Consider the following 19,305-nt stretch of genomic DNA (forward strand, 5'->3'; position numbering starts at 1 on the left):
CCTCTCCCCGTGCGGCTGCGCGGCAGACAGCAGTTGCGTGGGCTGCGCTCTTCTCTTGTGGCGTAGGTGTGCCTACGAAGCCTGCAATTGAAACGAAAATGGAACTCGCTTACGCTGTAGGCACTCCCGACGGGGCGGCATGTGCACTCGTAGCTTCGTACGCCTTCCCTCCCGGTGTTGTTACCATCCAGGCGCTTGGACGAAATGCTGCCAAATCCGCTGGCCAGGTGAGTCCTCTGTTACGCGTTATTGGTTCATGCCATATCACGGCTCACGTGCTGCTCAGTCGCGCATGCCGGAGATATCGAAGTTCTGCTCATGATTTACAACCCTTCCCCGAGCTTTTTGTCGGCAACCTGGGTACACAGGTACCGCGGCTGCTTACACCGGACGGCAAATTCGACAATCCGCTGACCATTATCCAGTACTTGTGTACTAAATCCGATTTCCGTGAGATCCTTCTGGGCCCAGAGAAGAGCCCTGCTGACCAAGTACGTCCCCTTTTCCCTTCACGAATGAAAAGCACTACAGCATTCACGGATTCGCATTTCGAGAAACCAGTCTCCTGATTTCGGTTTCGGTGCTTTGCGCAGGCAAGGATCAACCAGTGGCTTTCATTTTTTGCGTCCAAAGGCTTTCACGTTTCGAGTGACAGCGACTTGAACGAACTCAACTCCGCTCTTCAGTTCAATACCTTCCTTTGCGGAAATACCCTCACTGCCGCAGACCTCCTAGGCATGGCATCCGTCTCGGAAACCATTGTAAGCAATTGCATGCAGATTTAATACTTTTCGCTGCAGATTTGGCTGCGCATAGCCCAGTACGCCGTCTGTTCCATGAACCGCCTTTTACATGCGAAAACCAAGCATGCACCTGGCCGCATGTTTCGTTGTTCATGCCATGCAGTGCGCGTGGCTTCCTACCGCGAGCTGCAGAGTATACATGTCATGACAGATGCTGGTTCAGTGTGACTGAACAGTTCTTGTCTCCTGCGTAGCCGTCGGATCGTATCGCGGCACTCTGCTTTCCTTTTTGATTTTCTCAGAGGAAAGCGTCCGCCAAGGAATGTCAGGCCCTGAAGAACGTCATGCGATGGTTCGATCACATGCAAAACCTCCCAGGTGCACAAGCACTTTGATACACGTGCTCATGCCACCGTTTTACTTGGCAAGCTTCATGCTTTCTCTACTATGTTATGATGAGAGTACATTTCATCAGCGACGGCACAGATAGTCGACCTCCTTGGGGAAATTTACGCCGGTGGTATTATTCCTTTTCATTTTTCACGTCGTGGTCCTCTCAGGTCTGTGATTTCACGTTGCTGTTCGTGCACAAAAAGTGCATCCCACGCGTTTTTTCTTCGAAATCACGCTGAGCTGCTTTACCCTGGTTGCTGACTGTCAAGGTGCTGGCGCTTCGCTTTCAGGCATAAAGGAGCAGCGCCTGCAAGATTTCCAGGCAATTGATTTGCCGAAAGTGAGTTTAGTCTCTCAGTGATCGCCACTCTCGGCTATTTAGTAGTGTGTTCTGCTTCCGTCCTGCCGTGCCGAGCGACAGTAGTCCGTCGGTGCCGCTAGTGCAGGTGAACGCCCTCAGCGTGAAATGCGCGCGTTTCAGCGCTACTTCATTGATTCCTAAGGGGCTTCGAAACTGAGTGTCATCCGTGCGGCTGTATGCTGACAGACAACCACGAGCGATATCATGCAGGCAGCTGAAGAAGTGCGAAGGAGTCACAAGGACAGCTCCCTCGGAAGGCAGCAGCGGAAACAGCACCAAGAGGGGAAACTCGCACCAGAAAAACGAGCAGACGCAGTGGAGAAGCCTGCGGCGGCAGGACTGGGCAAGCGGGAAAAGTGCAAGACTCCGCAGGCACCTAAGGCTGAGGAGAGGCCAATAGATGACCCCATGAGACTCGACTTGAGAGTAGGGCTTGTCAAGAAGGTTTGGAGGCATCCAGAGGCAGACAAGTTAGTCGCTCGCAGTGCTGTACCAAGTGTCAAGGGCTTCCCTACCGGAAAGTTTCATGTGCAACACAGAGCTGAATCAGATTTTGCTCTTGTTACGCGCGCTTCCCACATGCTGTGTGCACATTCGTCAGTGTGTGGCTTTCAAGTCGCAGTTTGCTCCGAGTATTTTCTTGTGCCAAGGCGCGCGTTCAGTAGAATTCCCACCTGCATTTGCTCACTCGGCTGGGAATCATTGCCTTTGCTACTTTTTGATGGCTCTAATCTTGAGGGATTGTGGTTTGGCAGGTTGTACTGTGAGGAGATAGACTTTGGGCCTTTAGGCGTTCGCCAGATCGCGTCTGGTCTTGCCCCATTTATTCCCCAGGAGAAATTCGAGGGGCAGAAAGTGGTGGTGCTTTTTAATCTCAAGGCGAAAGCTCTGCGTGGATTCAGCTCTCATGGAATGGTTATGTGCGCTAACAACGAGGACAAGAGTGCTGTGGAGCTGCTGCAACCTCCAGAGGACGCTCCTGTGGGGCTTCCCTGCAATTTTTGAACGCTTGCTTGCGAATAAATCATGGACACCCAGTAGCTCGCGCATAGACAAAGCCTCCCGCTGCTCCATGCCATGGCGGGTGCACAATACAAGTTTACGTAGCCGGCTGCCTAGGAGGCTTCGTGGGCGATGTGGTTTAGACCTTTCCCGTCATGCCTCTTTTTCTCGCATTTGGTTGTTCTTTTGCAGCTTGGAGAACGTGTCACTGTCCAGGGGATGCTCGGGGAGCCTGACGAAGTCTTGAGCGCAAAGAAAGGAAAGGACCCGCTAGTCGCTGTATCTCCAGTAAGAAAACGTCCTCGTGACTATGCCTTGAGGCGCAATGTGCATGCACCTACATTCGGTATATGCACAGCGTGTGTGCTACGATTTTGGTACTCGAAAGCGCTGTGCAGTTGTGCACTGGGCATGAGTCATGCCCCATCTGTCGCTAAACTTTGTGGTCTTCCACGTTTACGACTAAAACGCATTTTTCGCGGAAGTTCTGTTTATTTTGTTGGCTTGGTGTTTACAGTTCCTAAAGACGAAGGACGACTGTGTTGCGTATTTCAAGGTGCGGCGCGGCAGTAGCTCCCCTCATACACGTTTTCATGTGTGCTGTCTGGGGCATCGTGGAGTCCAGAATTGTGTATCTCGTGAATATTCCTGGATGTACTTTTATTCAGGAAACGCGTGCAAGCGTAGGCTGCTGGTAGTCGGTGCAGGGTTCATGCCTACTAGCATACGTGTATACGAAGAGTGTACTGATCTGTATAAAGGCCCTTGTTTTCTAGCGTATGTTACGCCATTTTCAGGATATCGCTCTCGTCACACCGCAGGGCCCTGTACGTTGCAACAGCATAAAGGGAGGCTTCATATCCTAGGCGGTTGTATTTTACCGCTGCTGGATCACGTATCCATGTGAACTTGCTTGAAGCGATCTGGCCCTCTAACGAGATGCTGTTGCGTATAGCATGTCTAAGTCAATGCCTCATTTCAGGGTGCCAAGCTAACTTGATTATTCAACAACAATGCTGTAGCAAAGTTAATGTGCACTCCTGAGTAACGCCTATGTAAGTCGTGCCATATGGGCGTTTCGCTACTGCTGCCTTTTAAAGCTCATCAGTAGAAATTCCCCAAGAATTTATTTGTAGCGAAAATGCGAGGTTTCTTGAAAGTGCGTTCTTTTCTAGAAGAATGGCGCGTTTGTTTGGACATGGCGCCGGCTCGATGCAAAAACAAGGAGGCCGAAACTGCTATTGAATCCCGGAGAGAGGCACAGTGCTCTATATGCAAAAGATTTCATCAGTCACATTGTTGACAATATTCAGTCTTTGCATCCTAGTTTTAAGCAGGAATCCCCATTTCAGCAAGTAAATCGAACAATTCTTACACTGCTGGCGATGTGTATTCACACCTGGAAGCCGCACCACGTATAACGTGTTCCAGGCATCGCGAAACCCTGCATTCTTCCACTAATAAGTGTGGACACGAGTTCTGAAAGTATAAATACATTCTTTACCTCTGCTTTTACCCTGTTCTTCCTCCCAAACTCATAATTCACCTCTCCTAAGATCCGCGAATGTGGTTGTTCAGGAAGCAGCAGAAATTCTGCGCACACTCAGGCTATCGAACTGCAGAAAAATAGATCTGTAGTCTACATTCGCTGCATATCCCCCAAGTTTCCCCAGTTGGCCCTTTAGTTTTCGTTTACCTGGCAAAAAAGTAGGAATGACATACTATGCCCTATTACCTTAGTAAAGGTCTTACCTTGGTTCATGCTCGCAGTGTTGGCAACCAGCAAAGTGTTGGACGAGTATCTGAAGCTAGCAGGGCAATGCAAGCATGCAGGGAACGCGGAAGAGTCACATCCCATCGAGTGGTACACGGTGGCGAACTGCATGATAGCTTGGCACTGCCTTTAGCCCATTCGTTTTCTCAGGTGTCTCGATATACTGGAAACAGCGAAGGAGCTGGCAGACAAGGCACTGCAACACGGAGCAGGAACAGTGGGAGTGAAAGACAGCAACGTTGTGCGACATGCGGATCTACCTATACCAGGTCGATCAATAAACTCGCTATTCAAGAAAGGAAGGAGAACGGACTCCCCGAAGAAGCCTCGAAAGAACTATCTATCGAATCAAGCGCAGCATCATGGGTCAAAAAATGAAAACTTGCTTCGAACTTCAGTTGAATATCAGCAAATCGAAGTGCTGACCTCGAAGTATGCCCTACAGGCAAAAAACAAGCTTCTCAAAATCATGAATTCTCCCAGCGCTTCTCTGGAAGACCGGCGTTCAGGCCTCTCAATGCGTCATAATAAATGTGCCGACAGATTGCAAATCGTCCTTTGTGGCTTGAAGAGAGAAATAAGACTCACTAGACCATTATTGGCTCATATCACACACGCTGAGGAAGTGGGCTTCGGCATTTGCAGTTCCTTGCAAAACGATCCCTCCTTGAAAAAGTTCTTCCAGCAGCCCCGGAATTTCAGTCAGCATTGTGAAAAACCAGTATCGGAATTTGAGCATTGAAATGTAATTTAAGCGCGTATTTCGGTAATAGAATAGGGAGAGATATCGGGCAATGCTACATTATTTTACGCACTTCGTACTGCGCGTGCTTCATATCATTAGGATTTACTAAAGCTTTGGCCATCGAAATCTCCTTCTCGCATATTTCATTTATTGCAGAGTGTGGCTATAGCCCGACAGAATGCGCCTTTAATGCTGTGTGAGGGTGCGTTACACGCCACGTACAACTAGTCGTGATTTACCGGACTGCTTAGAAAGTGCAATTGAACGCATGCCAGCTATCCCTCTCCTTTCATGGCGAACGTCTGAGAGGCGCGAGCAGTAGAAGGAGAGAAGCCTCTCGGAAACCACTGAAGGAACTTTCCACTAAGCGTCTTTTGGGACTGGAATAGGGTATCCATTCGAAAGAATTTGAGGCAGCGGTACACCGAGCAATTTTGAGTTTCTGCGAAGTCATCCACCTGCTGTGACCAAGTAGACCCTTCAACTGTTTCACATTCTCTTGCAGATGTAGAAGGGCAGCATTCACTGGTCACACGCCGGACTCTTAGTTCGCCTCGTAAACAATGATGATGCTCAGCAATCTTATCAAGGCTCTCCTATTAGCCTTGCAACCTCTACGGTCCATAAAACAAGAGGAACTTGACAGGTGTACTCTACCACATAGATACCTTACGGCAAGGCGACTGAAAAGGCATTTAACCTTTTATGCACTCAGATACCTGCATGCAGTCTCACAGGACAGTGTATCACACAGTCGTGGAGCACGCACTGTTCTAGTGAGAACCAGCCCGTATCTCCTACAGATCGTATATGGAAAGTGTATGGAAATACTTTCGCTATTTAGGTGGATGTGAGTTCATTAGACTGCTGCAGTGCCATCTGCAAAAGTGCAGCTTGGACTCACTGCTCCGTTGAGGTCAGAAAAGATTAACATGATAATTGTGGTTAGAAAGACTGGTGATCCCTTTCACTCTCCCGCGTTTACGTTTCCTGCCATATGTTCAAGTCGCACACTCAAAAAACTAATTTGCAGTCATGTTGCTGTACAGCATAACTGGACCGTGCGACTTCATCTTTCACCAGAAAAAAACCTGGGTAATATACCCATACCAATGAGAAGCCAGTCTGTGCATATTCAAAGCTTGAGCATTAGCCAGTTCATACGAAGAAACTAAAAGGTCACCCCGACGCAGCAGGAGAGCTAGCAAATCTAGGACTCGCTCTGTTAAAAACGTCCGTAGAATCAATGCCAGCCAACGCAGAAAAAAAGAATCGAACACACAGGCCAACTTCGTGTCATTTTGGGATCGTAGCTCCCAAATCGAGTCAAATTATTGCTCATTTTAATGGCTAGATGTACACCTGTTTCTATCACAAGCCTTCTGTCTTTAGGACCTTCCTGTTAAGGCCGCCCAAACAGCCCCTATAGTTGCATGCTACAGAGTAGAAGTAAAACTTTTCCCACATCACATTTTTTTCGAGGGACTCAGAAATAAATCCTTAACAGTCCCTTTTATCACTTTGTTCCTTTCTCTTGCGCTTATTCTCTCTTCACGTCATTCTGCATCTGCCCTGCTTCGTGCAAGGCGCGCTGAAAATGGCATTTGTTCCGATATGCCTGCCCGTCTGACCTCTCAACTTTCTTCCTCTGCCCATAGAGGTGTCTGCCTCTCACATGGCCTTTAAATATGCCTTTCCCTGCTGCTAAGCTCTTCAGCGTCGCCTTGCGACAGCTGTCCAAACCCATGGCTGCTTATCTGCAGAACTCAGCTCAGGGTAATCAGTACTTCAAGACCGCATGCGTCACGATGGCGACACATTACCACATGCTGGAGCAGCGGATCATAAATCGGTTCTACGACAAAGACGAGAAAAATGTGTTTATTCCAAGATTGAATGAAGACAAGGCGGTCAAACTCGGAGCGACCATCATCGGCGAGGCTTTTATTTTTGGAGTGGCAGGTAAGAATGCGGCGAACTGCACAAAATCGAACCAGAAATATCGCATGGGGAAGAGTTTGGATCCAGCGAAAAGCAAAGGAGACGGCTAGCAAACCTAAAAGGGGAAACTACCGACAGACAAGCAGGTGTCGGTAGCTTTCAATTCCTATGGCGTTCTGACTCCGTGTCCGCTTTTGAGGTCAATAACTTTAGGATGGTGAAATGCTTGGAGTATAGTACAATAGTTGTACTTCCAATCACTACCAAGGGGCGCGCCACTATACAATGGTATCCGACATGCCCCCCCTTGCCATCGCATTATTTTTCTGTCCAGCGTCTGCACTCGTGATGGAATATCGGCGGAGTACGCTGAAAGAAGCCGCGAAGGAGAAGCAAATGCAGGAGAGGCTCATGATGCTAGAGGTCAGAGAACGGGGTGATGTTGCGGGTGCAAATGCGCCAGCGATAGGCACTTTCCGTGTACACTTGAAGCATGTCATGCGCCACCGCAGCTGCATTTAAAGCCCAGCAATGCAGCAGCCTTACTGATTTAAGATGGGGGTTTCACTGTGCACTTCAGTCAGAGAAGCTGATATGACAGTGGTCCCATTAGGTGGGTGTACGAAAGTATTCCAGTTTTTTTTTCTGATATGAAGAAGTAAGCCGCTACAGTAGCTGTGCAGCCAATTTTTCTCTTCTCCAATTTTTTGTCAGGCCCAAATACTGCAGCTCCAGAGCGAAAACGACCGAGTTCTGAAACGGATTTTCCCAGACGAGCAGCACATCAGGTCGTCCATCGACGTAAATTACGAGTCAGAAGGTAAACGGTGCACTAGTAAAGAGCAAATAGCAGATTCTTACACTTGCTCTCTCTTAGGGTATCCGGTAGGATTCTTTTGTTTCCGGCGTTCCTGTATTAACCTATGCATTGCGCCCAGCAGAAACACTTAGGCCCTGGCCGTGGTTTATGTCATTATTGTTGCGTCTGATGGTCTGTGTACGTAATCAACTTGCTAAACGTTGCGTGTGGTAACGTAGCGACTATCCTACACCTCGTGCTCAATCCTCTGCGACTCTGAATGTTGCAGGATGGGTCAGCTGGCTCACGTCCTATGTTCGGCAGCTCTCGCAGTCAGGAGAGGAACGCAAATAGCACTAGCTCCAACTGCGTATGGGACGAAGTGTTCCTGCTTATATGCTTCTTTCTAAACTTTAGCTGCCTATGCGGGGGTACACGTGGAAGCAAACACTGCCGCACCTCTTACGGTTATAGGTGATATATATGGAAAGTGTTTCCGAAAATCCGAACGCATCGCCAATCATTTTCGTCAATTCTTCCTTCCAGCTCCATTTCATACACCACAATATGACGGAGCAACAAGCGTGGCTCCGGCTTGTCGAGTGTACGTACGGCTTAGTTGCGTGCATGCGAGCCTTTGGGAGGTGCACATTCCACACCCCACCAATGTACCTAACATATTGCTGAACCCACGTTAGCACAACTGACGCGAAACTGGGAAAGAGAGGCGATGGAGGCAGTGTCTTAGGTCCACAAGGTAAGACGGAGTGGTGCAGGAGCAGCCGCTCGCAGTCTCGAATTAGCACTGCCCATCTCTAGCCGTGCATAAGATACGTGGAGAAGACGCCGACAGAAAAGGCCATGGCGAAAGCCGAGGCACAAGCTAGCGGTGTGTTGGTATGGGATTTCACCCAAAGGTGAGAACCAACACTGAACGGTGGAACCTCGGTGAACTTGGAACCTGACAGCAACTTCCAACCCGTCAGCTTTGGAATGTACATGACTGGCTTGCATCCTGTACCGAAATACATTTCAAAAAAGGAGCAATACGAGCATTTTTGCGCAAGGAAAACCAAGAAGCGATAATGCGCACAGAGAGTCACCCACTAACAAGGACGGGAAAGGCCACTTTGCACTCAAGGTCTTGTCAGATACTCTATTGTGCATCCTAGAGCTCTGACGCATGCCCATATTCTTTGCCGAGATAGGAAAGTATGTGGAGTAGGGGGCACCCAGCGAGCCGACACGGAAAATGCCATTCGCAGGGTACACTTGGCGCAGTTCTGGATAGGTTATCCACTATTTGCTTACCATTTGCCGTTTTGTTCTTCATATCGCACCACGGCTGTGTCCTGCACTTGCCACAGCTGCACCACCAGTAAACCTGAAGCATAAACAAATCTACGCCGAAGAGCACAGCTTGGCATCGTTCATGCCTGCCTAACCAGAGCGTCCCCATCCATAAAATCAAGGAGTCATCATACCACCGCCCGGACGCACACTTACACCCGTGGTAGAACCACCAAAAGTATTTCGTTGGCTGCACATAAGTTGAACAAAGGCCGCAATAGGCGCTGCTCTAAAATTGCGGAGAGGTGGTCATGACCAACTGGGCATGGAATTGCAGTTGCCACCCCCCCCACTGCTGCCGCTCCATTGACTGCTCGAGGCACACGAATGCCGCATTGAACGGCAGGAGGCGCGATGCAGAGGGTGCGCCTATACGCATAAAAGGGGGAACAAGGAGGGTTTCACGAGGGAGCACGGGATCAACGTTTCCCTCCTTACCTTCCCCTGCTCACAGTAGACCCTGTAAGGGGCGAGCCCAGCTGGCTGCGGCACTCTGTCGTGAGACCACCAGTCTGTCCATACCATTGTGCACTAAAGATAGGGCGAATGACGACAGAAATGCCCCTGGCGGAGAGGCGTTCCGCGATTCCTCGAATGGGAGAGGTCCTATGGCTCTTAACGCCACAAATGGACTGATCTGGATAGGATTCAAATAACAAGAAATAGGATGCGACGAACACGGGCGAGTACATCCCTTCGCTGCATCGTTTTTCCGTCAGCCGCTGTGGATGTGCATGCGCGAGCAGGATTGCCCGTCAGGCAACACGCGCATGTTCGGGGCTTCTCTGTGCACAACTCTCATAAGAAACGCTAAAAAAGATATCCTTCGTTTGTCTCCGATTGTCGTTGCGTCTTCGACAACAAGTTTGCACACCTGCCCTCAAAGCGCCCAACAACAGAGGGTGTGCGTTCGCTCCCCTGCCATCCAGTGCCTGATCCAGTTCACCGGTTCCTTTGACCTCTGATAGCGAAAGAGCGTTTTTCTACGCGGCTGTCACCCCTTGTACGTTGTACCTGACGTGTATTTTGCCATCTCAGAGGTTGCCAAGTAATCAGGAGGCCACGTGCTGCTGTTTCCTGCCCGCGGCAAAAACTCCTGGTGCCGATAGAATGGGCTGATGCCTCCCCTTCCATCAGCGATCTTCCCAAGGGTGGGCTACTTGGGAGGGCTTTTCGGCTAGGGGTGCTGCTATATCAGAAGCACTCCTAAGCTGTATTAGGCGGTTTGAAATTAAGCTTCTGTATACAGCTTCCGCGTGCCTTGTAGTACCCTGTCTTGTCCCTAGTCCGTCATCCGTGCAAGATCGTTTTCGCCAGCAAGCCTGAGTGCGCAAGCTTTCATCCGCTTCGCTAGACCAAAGCGCCTCACTAGTGCGATGGAACCCTTGGAGTATCAGCAGCCTCATGTCGCTGCACCTATGAACCAGCCCGTTTCCGAAGGATTCATACCACTTCCTTCTGGTGCTGGTATTGGAACTGCTCCACATAGCAGACCGCTTGTCGTTGGAGGTCCAGTGCCTAGCCATGGGCAGGGGTCTCTGGCCGTACAAGACGCGAGCTCATGGCACAGAGAGGAGGGGATCAAGGTGTCTAAAAGGCTGCCAGTGTATCAGGAAATGCTCAAACTCCATGAAAAACTCGAGTCAGACGTCTTGCTTTTGGAAAACAAGATATATGAGATGGAAGGAAATTATTTGGCTGCTACTGCTGATGTCGGAAACATGATTAAAGGATGGGAAGGTTACATCTGTACGCCACTGAGTTTGCTACACCGTGACACTCACAACCAGAATCTGCGCGAAAACAGACCCTAGGGGTGCTTCGCTGGGGAATAAGCGATAGGGGTTTTCGCTACTGGTTGCCGATATTGTGTTTTCATGGATAATCCCGCATAGGGCTTGTTGTGGTGCATTGACCTACAGCGTCCGCCACTAAGACAAGGCGTCCAGCTGCCAAAGCAGCAGGTAGTGCATCTAGCAACCAGGAGCGGCTGTTTTCTCTCACTAGCACTACAAGTCGTGCGTCTCGCGAGCTCAGCACATGGGGTAAGCCCTTTACTCAACGCACTTGTTCACATTGTTCGAGTATCCAGCCTGGGCTGCTGTACAAGAAACTTTTTGCACAGTCGGCATGAGTACGTGATTGGGTTTCCCGCGTGTCCTTCTGGTTTACAGCTAGCGTGGAAGACTCAGAGAGACAGCTCATGGGATCGTCGGGAGGAAAAGGATGGAACAACGGCGCGGCGTCGCAGGTTTCCAACAGTCGGAATTCCGCCTGCAGTACAAATGTGAAGTGTGCAAAAAAGCCGCCCTCTCGTACAGGTAGCTCCTCCAATGCATCCAAGGGCATTTCAGGGGGCCGTCATTCCTCTGGAACTGGTGGCGGATCTACATCTGCCGTAAGCCAGAAGGCGTGCGGGGGAGCAGTTACCGGCGATGCACCAATAGGCAGTGCTTGCCACGGTCGCATGTGAATGGGGCCTTCTCCAGAACTTTCGCAGCTCCTAGACAAGAGGAGGCACAGCAACGTTAGTGTTCCTGTGTAACTGCGAAATTCCGGCGGAGCTGCCTTTTAGGCTGAGAGAGCATCTGCACAGTACCACAATCGCTGACGGGGCAAACCCCTGCATGTTTTCATTGCTATAATAAAGATATATCTTAGTCAGAACACTTCTCAGAGAGGATATTTATGTTATATTACAGGCACAAATGCATCGAACATTTAGTAGAAAGATTTTTGCAACTGTATGTAGGATGGTTGATACAAAAGCGATCAGACCCAAATGACTATATCTGTGGAGAAAAAATATCACGAAATTTACACTATGAAATAGAACTAAGTTCAATGTATCTAGTAAAATAACAGAAAAGGCTTCCAAGTGTATTCTATGTTTTCCCCCTTCACTTACCACGTAGCACGGGTGTACGGTGTACTTTCATTTGATCTGAATGAGCATAGGACAGCTGCGATGCAATCGTTCACATTGTAACTGGCAGCGCTCACCATGCACTTGTTACTCGCAATTTTAGCGTTTTTGCGGCTAATTGTTGCTGAAGAGGATGGCCTGGTTATGCCGGTGACGTCATGCTTATCAGTGGGACCGCGTTATGAGCAGTTCACTTCGGATGTGTGCGAGGTAAACACTAGACGAAAAATGAGGTCTTTTACAAATTTTGTATCTTTCTGAAGAGCCTGGGACTCAGCCGATGCGCGATTCGCACAGGCGTGCAATTCGAGTACAGGCCAGTATGTCGAGCATGAGAATCATGGGCATTCTAATATTGGATAATGAAGCTTTCTTACATCTAACAGGGAATTACTGTTGGAGCGCCAGATCCACATGCATGTTTCCATTCACTGGCATTACTGCAAGCAGCATTTACGTGTACGCAAGTGCCATATATTCATCCAATCGATGATGAACTCAACCGAGCCCTTCCAACAGGTGATTTGAGGCACCCGAAAAAATTCGTTTTCCTCGACACAAACGCCAAAATGGCATCCATCAACGTCTGCCCTGATATGTGTTGGCGGCTATGGAGAGGTTAGCGATTTTTCTCTCCAGCATGCCTATTCTTATAGCAGAGCCCATGACCTGCATACTTTACAGAGTGCTCTTCCCATGCGACCTCCGGTGAGATTTTACGCCACCGTCTTTCGAGGAGTGAATACTCATGGGCAGCAAACACACCAAACAGGGCATGCCTCAATTCTGGAGGATCAAGATCCAGAGAGGTAGATGCCGCAACCCCCTCCACATGCACCGGCAGCTGGGTGTACAACTCTGAACTCACTCAGGTTCTGTAGCACTGCTGCAGCTACTCCTCTAGGAGTTCAAGTTCGCATGCTGCGGGACAAAAACCGTTGCTTGGGGGTCGATGACGTCTATCCCCAAGAACCGATCAGCTGGAAGGCTGCAGTAATGGCACATCTGTTCCACGGCAACAAATCAGACTCGAGCACGCAAATGCGCAGTCTAAACTTTTACTGGTTACCTTTGTCGTGGACGACAACGTCGATAAGTAGGGATAACAGATGATTTTTCAGTGCTGATCAGCACTCAATGTGCCAACTTGCCGTGCAGTTTTCAGCCTCGTGGCAGTCGCTCTTTGGTTTATCCGGAGGCACACTGCGCTAATCGGTAAGTACTCTTCTTGCTGAGCCGTACAGGCCCACTCTTGTTTGGCAGTCTAAGCCAATGAAAATTAATTTCTTAGACTCATCATTACGGTCCCTCTGTTCGCAAGTGATGCGGAGCCGTTCCGAGGTAAGTCTAGCAGGAGGCTGTCTTTGTAGTCACCTCGCTACAAAACGAACAACTGTAACTCAGGAGGCGGAGTTCGACCTCGAACTAGAGGCTCTGACGCAAATCTCTTCATGACACTCTAAAATCATGGTGAAACCAGTTATAGTCAGAAACGGTCCTGGGCACCCGTGGCTATAGAATAAGCCGAAGGACACCCGTGTGGAGGCATGAGTTTTTCTTTAGAAAAGTGGAAGTAAAATCAGTTTTGTTAGAGGGTCTGGAATATTGAACGGCTTTACCGTCAATTAATGCACCAGCCTCTAGAGTGGCAAACAATAGCAAATGCCCAGTTCAGAATCGTTCCATAAAAGACAATAACACGTGTGATTCGTCCACCAAAGTGCGTAGAGCTGCTCTGCGGTGATGTGGCTCTTCCACCCCTGCCTCCCAGGTAGCGCGCCTCAGAGTACTCGCATATTTTTCAGTCCTTCTGCTGCCGGCCTAAATTCCGATGCCTCTACATGGCGGCCAGAAGCAAAAAAGACCAAGCCGTAAGATTCTGGTACAAGTACGCAGTCGTCACAGAGCTCCTCGGGTGCAGCGCGACGAGAATCGAAACAGTGAACCAATGCACCGCGCACTGGAGTGCTCCATGGCCCTTGCCACAGACAAAACACAACGGTAACCCTGAGAAGCGTCGCTGGCGAAATTCCCTGGCTCAGACTGGTACGTTTACTGCTAAACTGGTATGCTCGCACACACCACGACAAGACAACTCCCTTCCACGAGAATATAGAGACGCTCGGAAGCGACCGCCCTTTCAAACTACTCTCTCTCCCTATAGTAGATGGACTGTAAAATAACTGAAGCAACAAATATATTCCAATTTCACGCTGGGCAATTCCCTCATAGCAGATCACTCGCTGCCGACGAATTCGGCACTAGCCAGTTCGCTCATCTGCTCCCCAAAGGCACACTGCTGTTGAGCACTGGAAATCCCGCTGCAGGAACCTTCGGACCTCGCGCATGCTTGCTGCTGCGACACAGCTGGTTTCTGGAGCATATACAGTCGCAGCCGCTCGTGGATATCCGGATGCTGCAACGAAGCTGCAATACGCCCTTTGCCAAGGAGGAGTGCCTCCGGATCAATGCTTGCACAAGAGCTTGTACAGTTGTTGGACACACGAATCGTTCGCGCTTTCGCGCTTCCGTAGCGGCGGGCGAAGGGGCCGAGGAGCTCGGCAATTTCCAGCTCTCCGTTTCCCAGTCGCATCGCCAGCTGGCAAATATCGTACGTTGCACCTGGGGATATCACAGAGTCACCGCGGTACTCTGGATGCGCTGACAGACAGGCGCGAAGGAAGGCTGCGTCGGTTGGGAGCTCGCCGGAAGTCCGAAGGTACGTCAAATTGTACATCTCCATGAACGCATTGAGAGCTTCCGCTGAGCAGTGCCCCTTCCTTACTTTCCCCTCGAACATCTGCTTACACAACCTCAAAAGAGCAGGACCAAACACTGCATCGGAGACGTTTGTATCCGCTGGACCCGCTTCCCCGAATAGAATGCTGTGCAAAGAAAACTCGGCATAGGACAAATCGTTCGCGTTCGCCCTGATGTCACGACGGAACCAGAAGCGCTGGTTCAAAATTGAATTCAACTTGGCTGCACGCTGCATGTTGATGTCGTTCAGGGAAATCGGAATGTACAGTTCAACTTGTTCTTCGAGTATCAGCTGCACAATTCCAACATCTCACACATGCAGCTATCGAACTAAGGGCTAAACGTTCGCGCATTGAAGCCGTGATGCCGTGGACTGCGAGGTACGTACACTTGACCCTTGCATCGACCAAGCATATGTATTTATTTGGTGCGCTAACTAATCACACAAATACGGGTTCTCTGCATAGGGCAGATTAGAACGGCTCAACTGCAACAGCATACTCTCCGTATGCCATCGCTGCTCGCCGAATCGCTAGGGCTTTGATATGTGCATCAAACAGTACCTGAACAACTGCAGCGATTAAACTAATGCAAGCTGCATTTTCAAAGTCTGTCAGCTGGATTTCTGGTGTTCTCAGTTCCACGCGCCATCCAATGAGTGATGTGTCACCGAGATCTGACGAAGTCGGCCTCATGAACTGCGGCGGGGGCTTGAACCTGACTGCATTCCAGTTCGTGCTTTGCAGGTTCTCAAAATCCTCGGCTGTTTCATAAACTATTCCATCATCCATTCCCCAGTCCGTGTCGCCCTCCCTGATAATGTCGCCTTCAGTTTGCCCTTCTTTCATGACGCGGTCCTTGAATATTACAAGCGGATCATGAACAAAGAGTAACGCCACGTGCCTGGCTAGGAGCGAGTCAACACCCGAACGAACAAGCGCATCGTACGCGCGCTCATTCACCGTCAGCTCCAGATCGTTCAGCTTCCCCAGCCGCTGCACACATTGCCGAATTACAGCATCCCTTCGCTTCCACACACGCAGAGACACTTAAAAGCTAAGCTGAAAACAGCTGGCACTGATCCAGCTGCCAGATTGTGGCGTTTTGCAAGGGGGCGAATTCAATGCCACCTGTAATGTTGTGTGCAAGCTTACGTCGAAAAGATGTGGCTTGTCGCTAATGTAAAGCGAGTTCGCGGAATACCGTGACTTGATGATGCTCTTCATTTCATCAGCCCGTCGACTGTCCACTGCCATGCTAATAGAATCCCATCGGGTGTCCGTTGCTGCTACGCAGCCACGAAGAAAAGGCGTCGCTGCCGTCAACTGAAACATTCAGAACGCCAAGAAAAACGTGTCGCACTGAGCCCACACACGTGAGCAAGTAGGAGGAACCGAGTTGCATTGGAAATGCCATGAGACGCAAACGGGGATATGTATTCGGCCGGAGCAGCCGTTCGACGCAATATGGATGAGACCTACAGAAAGAACGAGCGGCGCCACGACGATCAGCTGGTCATAGAGATAGCGTGCATCGGAGATCGTTTTGCATGAAAACGTCGCCTGGACGCAGTTCATACCCATGCCAAAGCACATGGCGTCCATATATATGTACAAGTTCCCCTGATTGATGAGTGCCTGATCTTCATGCATCTTGGCTAGTCCTGACTGCGAGTCTCTCCCCTCTTCGTCATGGTACAAAATGCACTGCCTGCCTCCAAGCGCCGCGTCAAACAGAGGCTGATTGGGCACCTTCCGCGAGGTGTCTACGCAGACACCGCGGTCCATATACAAAGGAACAAGAATCTGTACTTTGCAGCCTCTTCGCCTGGCAGGAACGCAGGGAGCGCACAGCATGCGAAGCGTTGTAGCGTGCGAATACAATTTGCACATGCAAACGGCGCTCAACGCTCCCAGTACAGCCCCGATAGGCGCATTCGTGTGCATCGAATTGGCCTCGCTTTACGCTTAGCAATACATGCATATACATAGATATGCATGTATACATCTCGACATCAACCCTGTTGCGGCTGACGGTCGTGTTCGGCTTGCGTCGATGTACCTCCGGATATTGGCGGTAAGCGTGCCGAAGCGGGGGTGCGGATTAATGACTTCATCCCCGAGAAAGATGCTCTGACTGAGAGAATGCAGAGGGTCGGCAGGCGACGCTGGGTAGGCGAAATTTCCCGGGGAAGGGTCGTTGCCACCGGAGTTTTCGCGTGGCTGGACGTCAACTCCCAGGAGGGGGAAAGAAGTCATGAAGAGCGGCGAGGTGTGCGGCTCCAGACAAGACTGCAGAAAGCACGAGATTCACAACCGACTGGTATTCCCCCGTGCAAAAAATTTCATGAAGAAAACGTACGGAGAGAGCCTCCTGGCTGCGATGGACCGTGCACAGCCGCACCTACGCCTGTTTTTTCAGAAAAGTATATGATCACGCAGATTCGGAAGAGCAGCCTGCCCCCCCTGCCGATACGCAGGAGCATCGTACCAAAAGTTTCCTTCTGCGACTGCGGATGGACTGTTCTACAAGCAGCCAGCTTTCGGGTTGCAAGTTGAGTGCCGCGCCAGGCAATGCCTCGATCATGTAGGATGCGTATTCAGGGTGCCACAAAGAGCGCTCGTGAGATGATGTGATGTTTTCCCCCTCCTGATGCTGTTGGGGAGTGGCAGCAGCCTCGCTCGCCTTCATCTTAAGGATGGACGCTGCAAAAGCAACGGCGGAAAGCACGACAGAGGGACGCTATTATGGCTCGGTAATGTGGAGCTGGGAAGCTTGCATGTATGCGCACTAGCGAGAGACGCCGTTTCCACGGGAATAATTCAAAAAGCCAAGTCGTTCTCTGTTGCAGATACACGTCATGCAGGTGGAAAGATGCAATGAAGGGAAGAAAGAGGAGAGGAGAGGAGAGGAGAGGGGAGGCAGGGGGTGTCGAGTCTCACGCCCAGCGTCAAGTGCGAGCCGTATCTGCCTGGTGGAAGGGTCGACGCGAACAAGGAAAACTTCTGAAAACACGAGAGGATGCAAAAGGAGGACTGTCGTGTGCGCTTGAGCGCCCTTATAAGGCTATTCGTCCTTGCCCATTCGAGTCAAAAGTATCTTCCCAGCAGCAATAAGGCTTCTGTTCAACAAAACGTAGGGAAGCAAGGCTTTAAGCTACTCCCTTCCTCCATGCGGCGCTGCCTGCCCTCCTGTGGCATCCTCCGCGTCTTACCGATCTCGTCTCCCCACTTGAGAGGCCCTTCATAGTCTTTAAACTGTTTAAGCAGCTGCAGAAACTGCCGAATGCCTCTGCGCTTGACAGCAGCCTGATACAAAAGGGAGCTGTGCCAGTCCAGCGGCTCTCCTACTCCCAAGAATCCCATTATGGCAGTGTATGAACAAACTCCCCGACGCGTTCGAGCCGCCAGCCGGCTAGCAGCTGCTGTGCGAGCTAGCTGATGGTGCCACAAGGGCCGTTATACAGCTGTATATCAGAAAGTATGGAGCCTGTGGAATCAGCTGTGCAAGGAGGGGTCGAACTGCACAGCAGGAGGCAAGTACTAGTGCTACACAGAACGGAGAGAGGGCAGGCAGTGAAGCGCGAACCTGTTCCGCCGCTTTGAAAAGGCCAGGTGACTGGATGGAAGGAGGGGGATCTCTCTCTTCCTCCGTTCGTTCCATGCGCCTGCCCTTTTCAATGTGCGTGATATACCTCCTCCCCCCACTTGGCGTTCCCTCTGCCCTCTTGATGCTCAGCAGGGCTATGGCAGAGTCTGACTCGAGCGAGCTGCCTGAAAGTGCCAAGCAGCGGCTCAAGACTCCTGCTCCCCGAAAGCTAGACGACTGCGGCTTCGTGGAAGAAATTCTACTGCCCTCGTGGGCGGGTAGATCAACTATTGAATGGGCGGGGGCCAGACAGAGCCCACCGATTTGCTCTTGAAAGGAAAAAAGCGGCAAATCGCAGCGTGTGCGTGAAGAAGGACGGCAAAACAGACGTCAGTTGCGCAGTCGTGTCGAACTATCTACACGTTTTTGCCGGGTGAGGCTACCCCGACACCGCAGAAAAACCACTCCGTCCCCCCGTCATACTTCATGCCAAGAGTCTTTTCCGAGTAGTTTCCTTTTGCTACAAATTCGGGCTCACCATCCAGCTGAAGATCGGCCAAATTTGCCACCGGAGTCTGCTACGATTGTAAAGCAGCTAACAGCCACGCAGGACCAGAAGATCCCTAAGAACACCCTCGATGCGCTAAGTTGATCAAGGGACCTTCACGAGTTTCCTAACCCAAAAACCGTGAAAGAAGATGTGGGAAGAGGAACACGCAGCCCACGGCTCTTTCGGCGTCTCTGCCTCGGCTCGTGCAGAAGGGCGTGGCGCACGGCGAGGGCCCCCCAAGTAGCGCAGAACCACCTGCACCGATGCCGAAATTGGCTAAAAATATTACGGTGGAAACCGCACCTAAATAGTGAACTGTGTGCTCCTTTCAACCCGGACAAACAGGCCTGCCGCCCGGTATAAACAGGGAAGA

At 50.6% G+C, this 19,305-nt stretch overlaps 5 protein-coding genes across 5 annotated transcripts; 3 read left to right on the forward strand and 2 right to left on the reverse strand.

Annotated features, from left to right (window-relative positions):
- Positions 1-98: 98 nt before the first annotated feature.
- On the forward strand, positions 99-3,365 carry LOC34623786 (aminoacyl tRNA synthase complex-interacting multifunctional protein 1). Its single transcript, XM_026335964.1, has 10 exons — positions 99-227; positions 369-491; positions 594-761; positions 1,046-1,121; positions 1,427-1,476; positions 1,684-1,967; positions 2,253-2,478; positions 2,692-2,787; positions 3,017-3,055; positions 3,297-3,365. Exons 1-10 carry the CDS (start codon positions 99-101, stop codon positions 3,363-3,365), a joined length of 1,260 nt encoding a protein of 419 aa, XP_026191749.1.
- A 3,341-nt stretch (positions 3,366-6,706) lies between these two features.
- LOC34623787 (optic atrophy 3 protein homolog) lies at positions 6,707-8,112 on the forward strand. The gene is made up of 4 exons (XM_022736896.2): positions 6,707-6,980; positions 7,294-7,382; positions 7,674-7,779; positions 8,048-8,112. The coding sequence occupies exons 1-4, from the start codon at positions 6,707-6,709 to the stop codon at positions 8,110-8,112; spliced, it is 534 nt and encodes a 177-aa protein (XP_022588578.2).
- A 461-nt stretch (positions 8,113-8,573) lies between these two features.
- On the reverse strand, positions 8,574-9,633 carry LOC34623788 (CDGSH iron-sulfur domain-containing protein 3, mitochondrial). The gene is made up of 3 exons (XM_026335939.1): positions 9,547-9,633; positions 9,070-9,142; positions 8,574-8,773 (listed from the first exon to the last, which is right to left on the reverse strand). Exons 1-3 carry the CDS (start codon positions 9,631-9,633, stop codon positions 8,574-8,576), a joined length of 360 nt encoding a protein of 119 aa, XP_026191724.1.
- A 1,031-nt stretch (positions 9,634-10,664) lies between these two features.
- On the forward strand, positions 10,665-11,581 carry LOC34623789 (chromatin modification-related protein MEAF6). Its single transcript, XM_022736898.2, has 3 exons — positions 10,665-10,857; positions 11,031-11,153; positions 11,283-11,581. Exons 1-3 carry the CDS (start codon positions 10,725-10,727, stop codon positions 11,579-11,581), a joined length of 555 nt encoding a protein of 184 aa, XP_022588580.2. The 5' UTR covers positions 10,665-10,724.
- A 2,689-nt stretch (positions 11,582-14,270) lies between these two features.
- On the reverse strand, positions 14,271-18,159 carry LOC34623790 (glutamate--cysteine ligase catalytic subunit). Its single transcript, XM_026335952.1, has 8 exons — positions 18,009-18,159; positions 17,737-17,799; positions 17,285-17,499; positions 16,856-17,085; positions 16,276-16,621; positions 15,949-16,119; positions 15,358-15,789; positions 14,271-15,086 (listed from the first exon to the last, which is right to left on the reverse strand). Exons 1-8 carry the CDS (start codon positions 18,157-18,159, stop codon positions 14,271-14,273), a joined length of 2,424 nt encoding a protein of 807 aa, XP_026191737.1.
- Positions 18,160-19,305: the final 1,146 nt, after the last annotated feature.

The sequence above is a fragment of the Cyclospora cayetanensis genome, unplaced genomic scaffold (genome assembly GCF_002999335.1).
Source record: "Cyclospora cayetanensis isolate NF1_C8 unplaced genomic scaffold, CcayRef3 CcayRef3_contig_87, whole genome shotgun sequence".
In the NCBI taxonomy this organism is placed as follows: domain Eukaryota; phylum Apicomplexa; class Conoidasida; order Eucoccidiorida; family Eimeriidae; genus Cyclospora; species Cyclospora cayetanensis.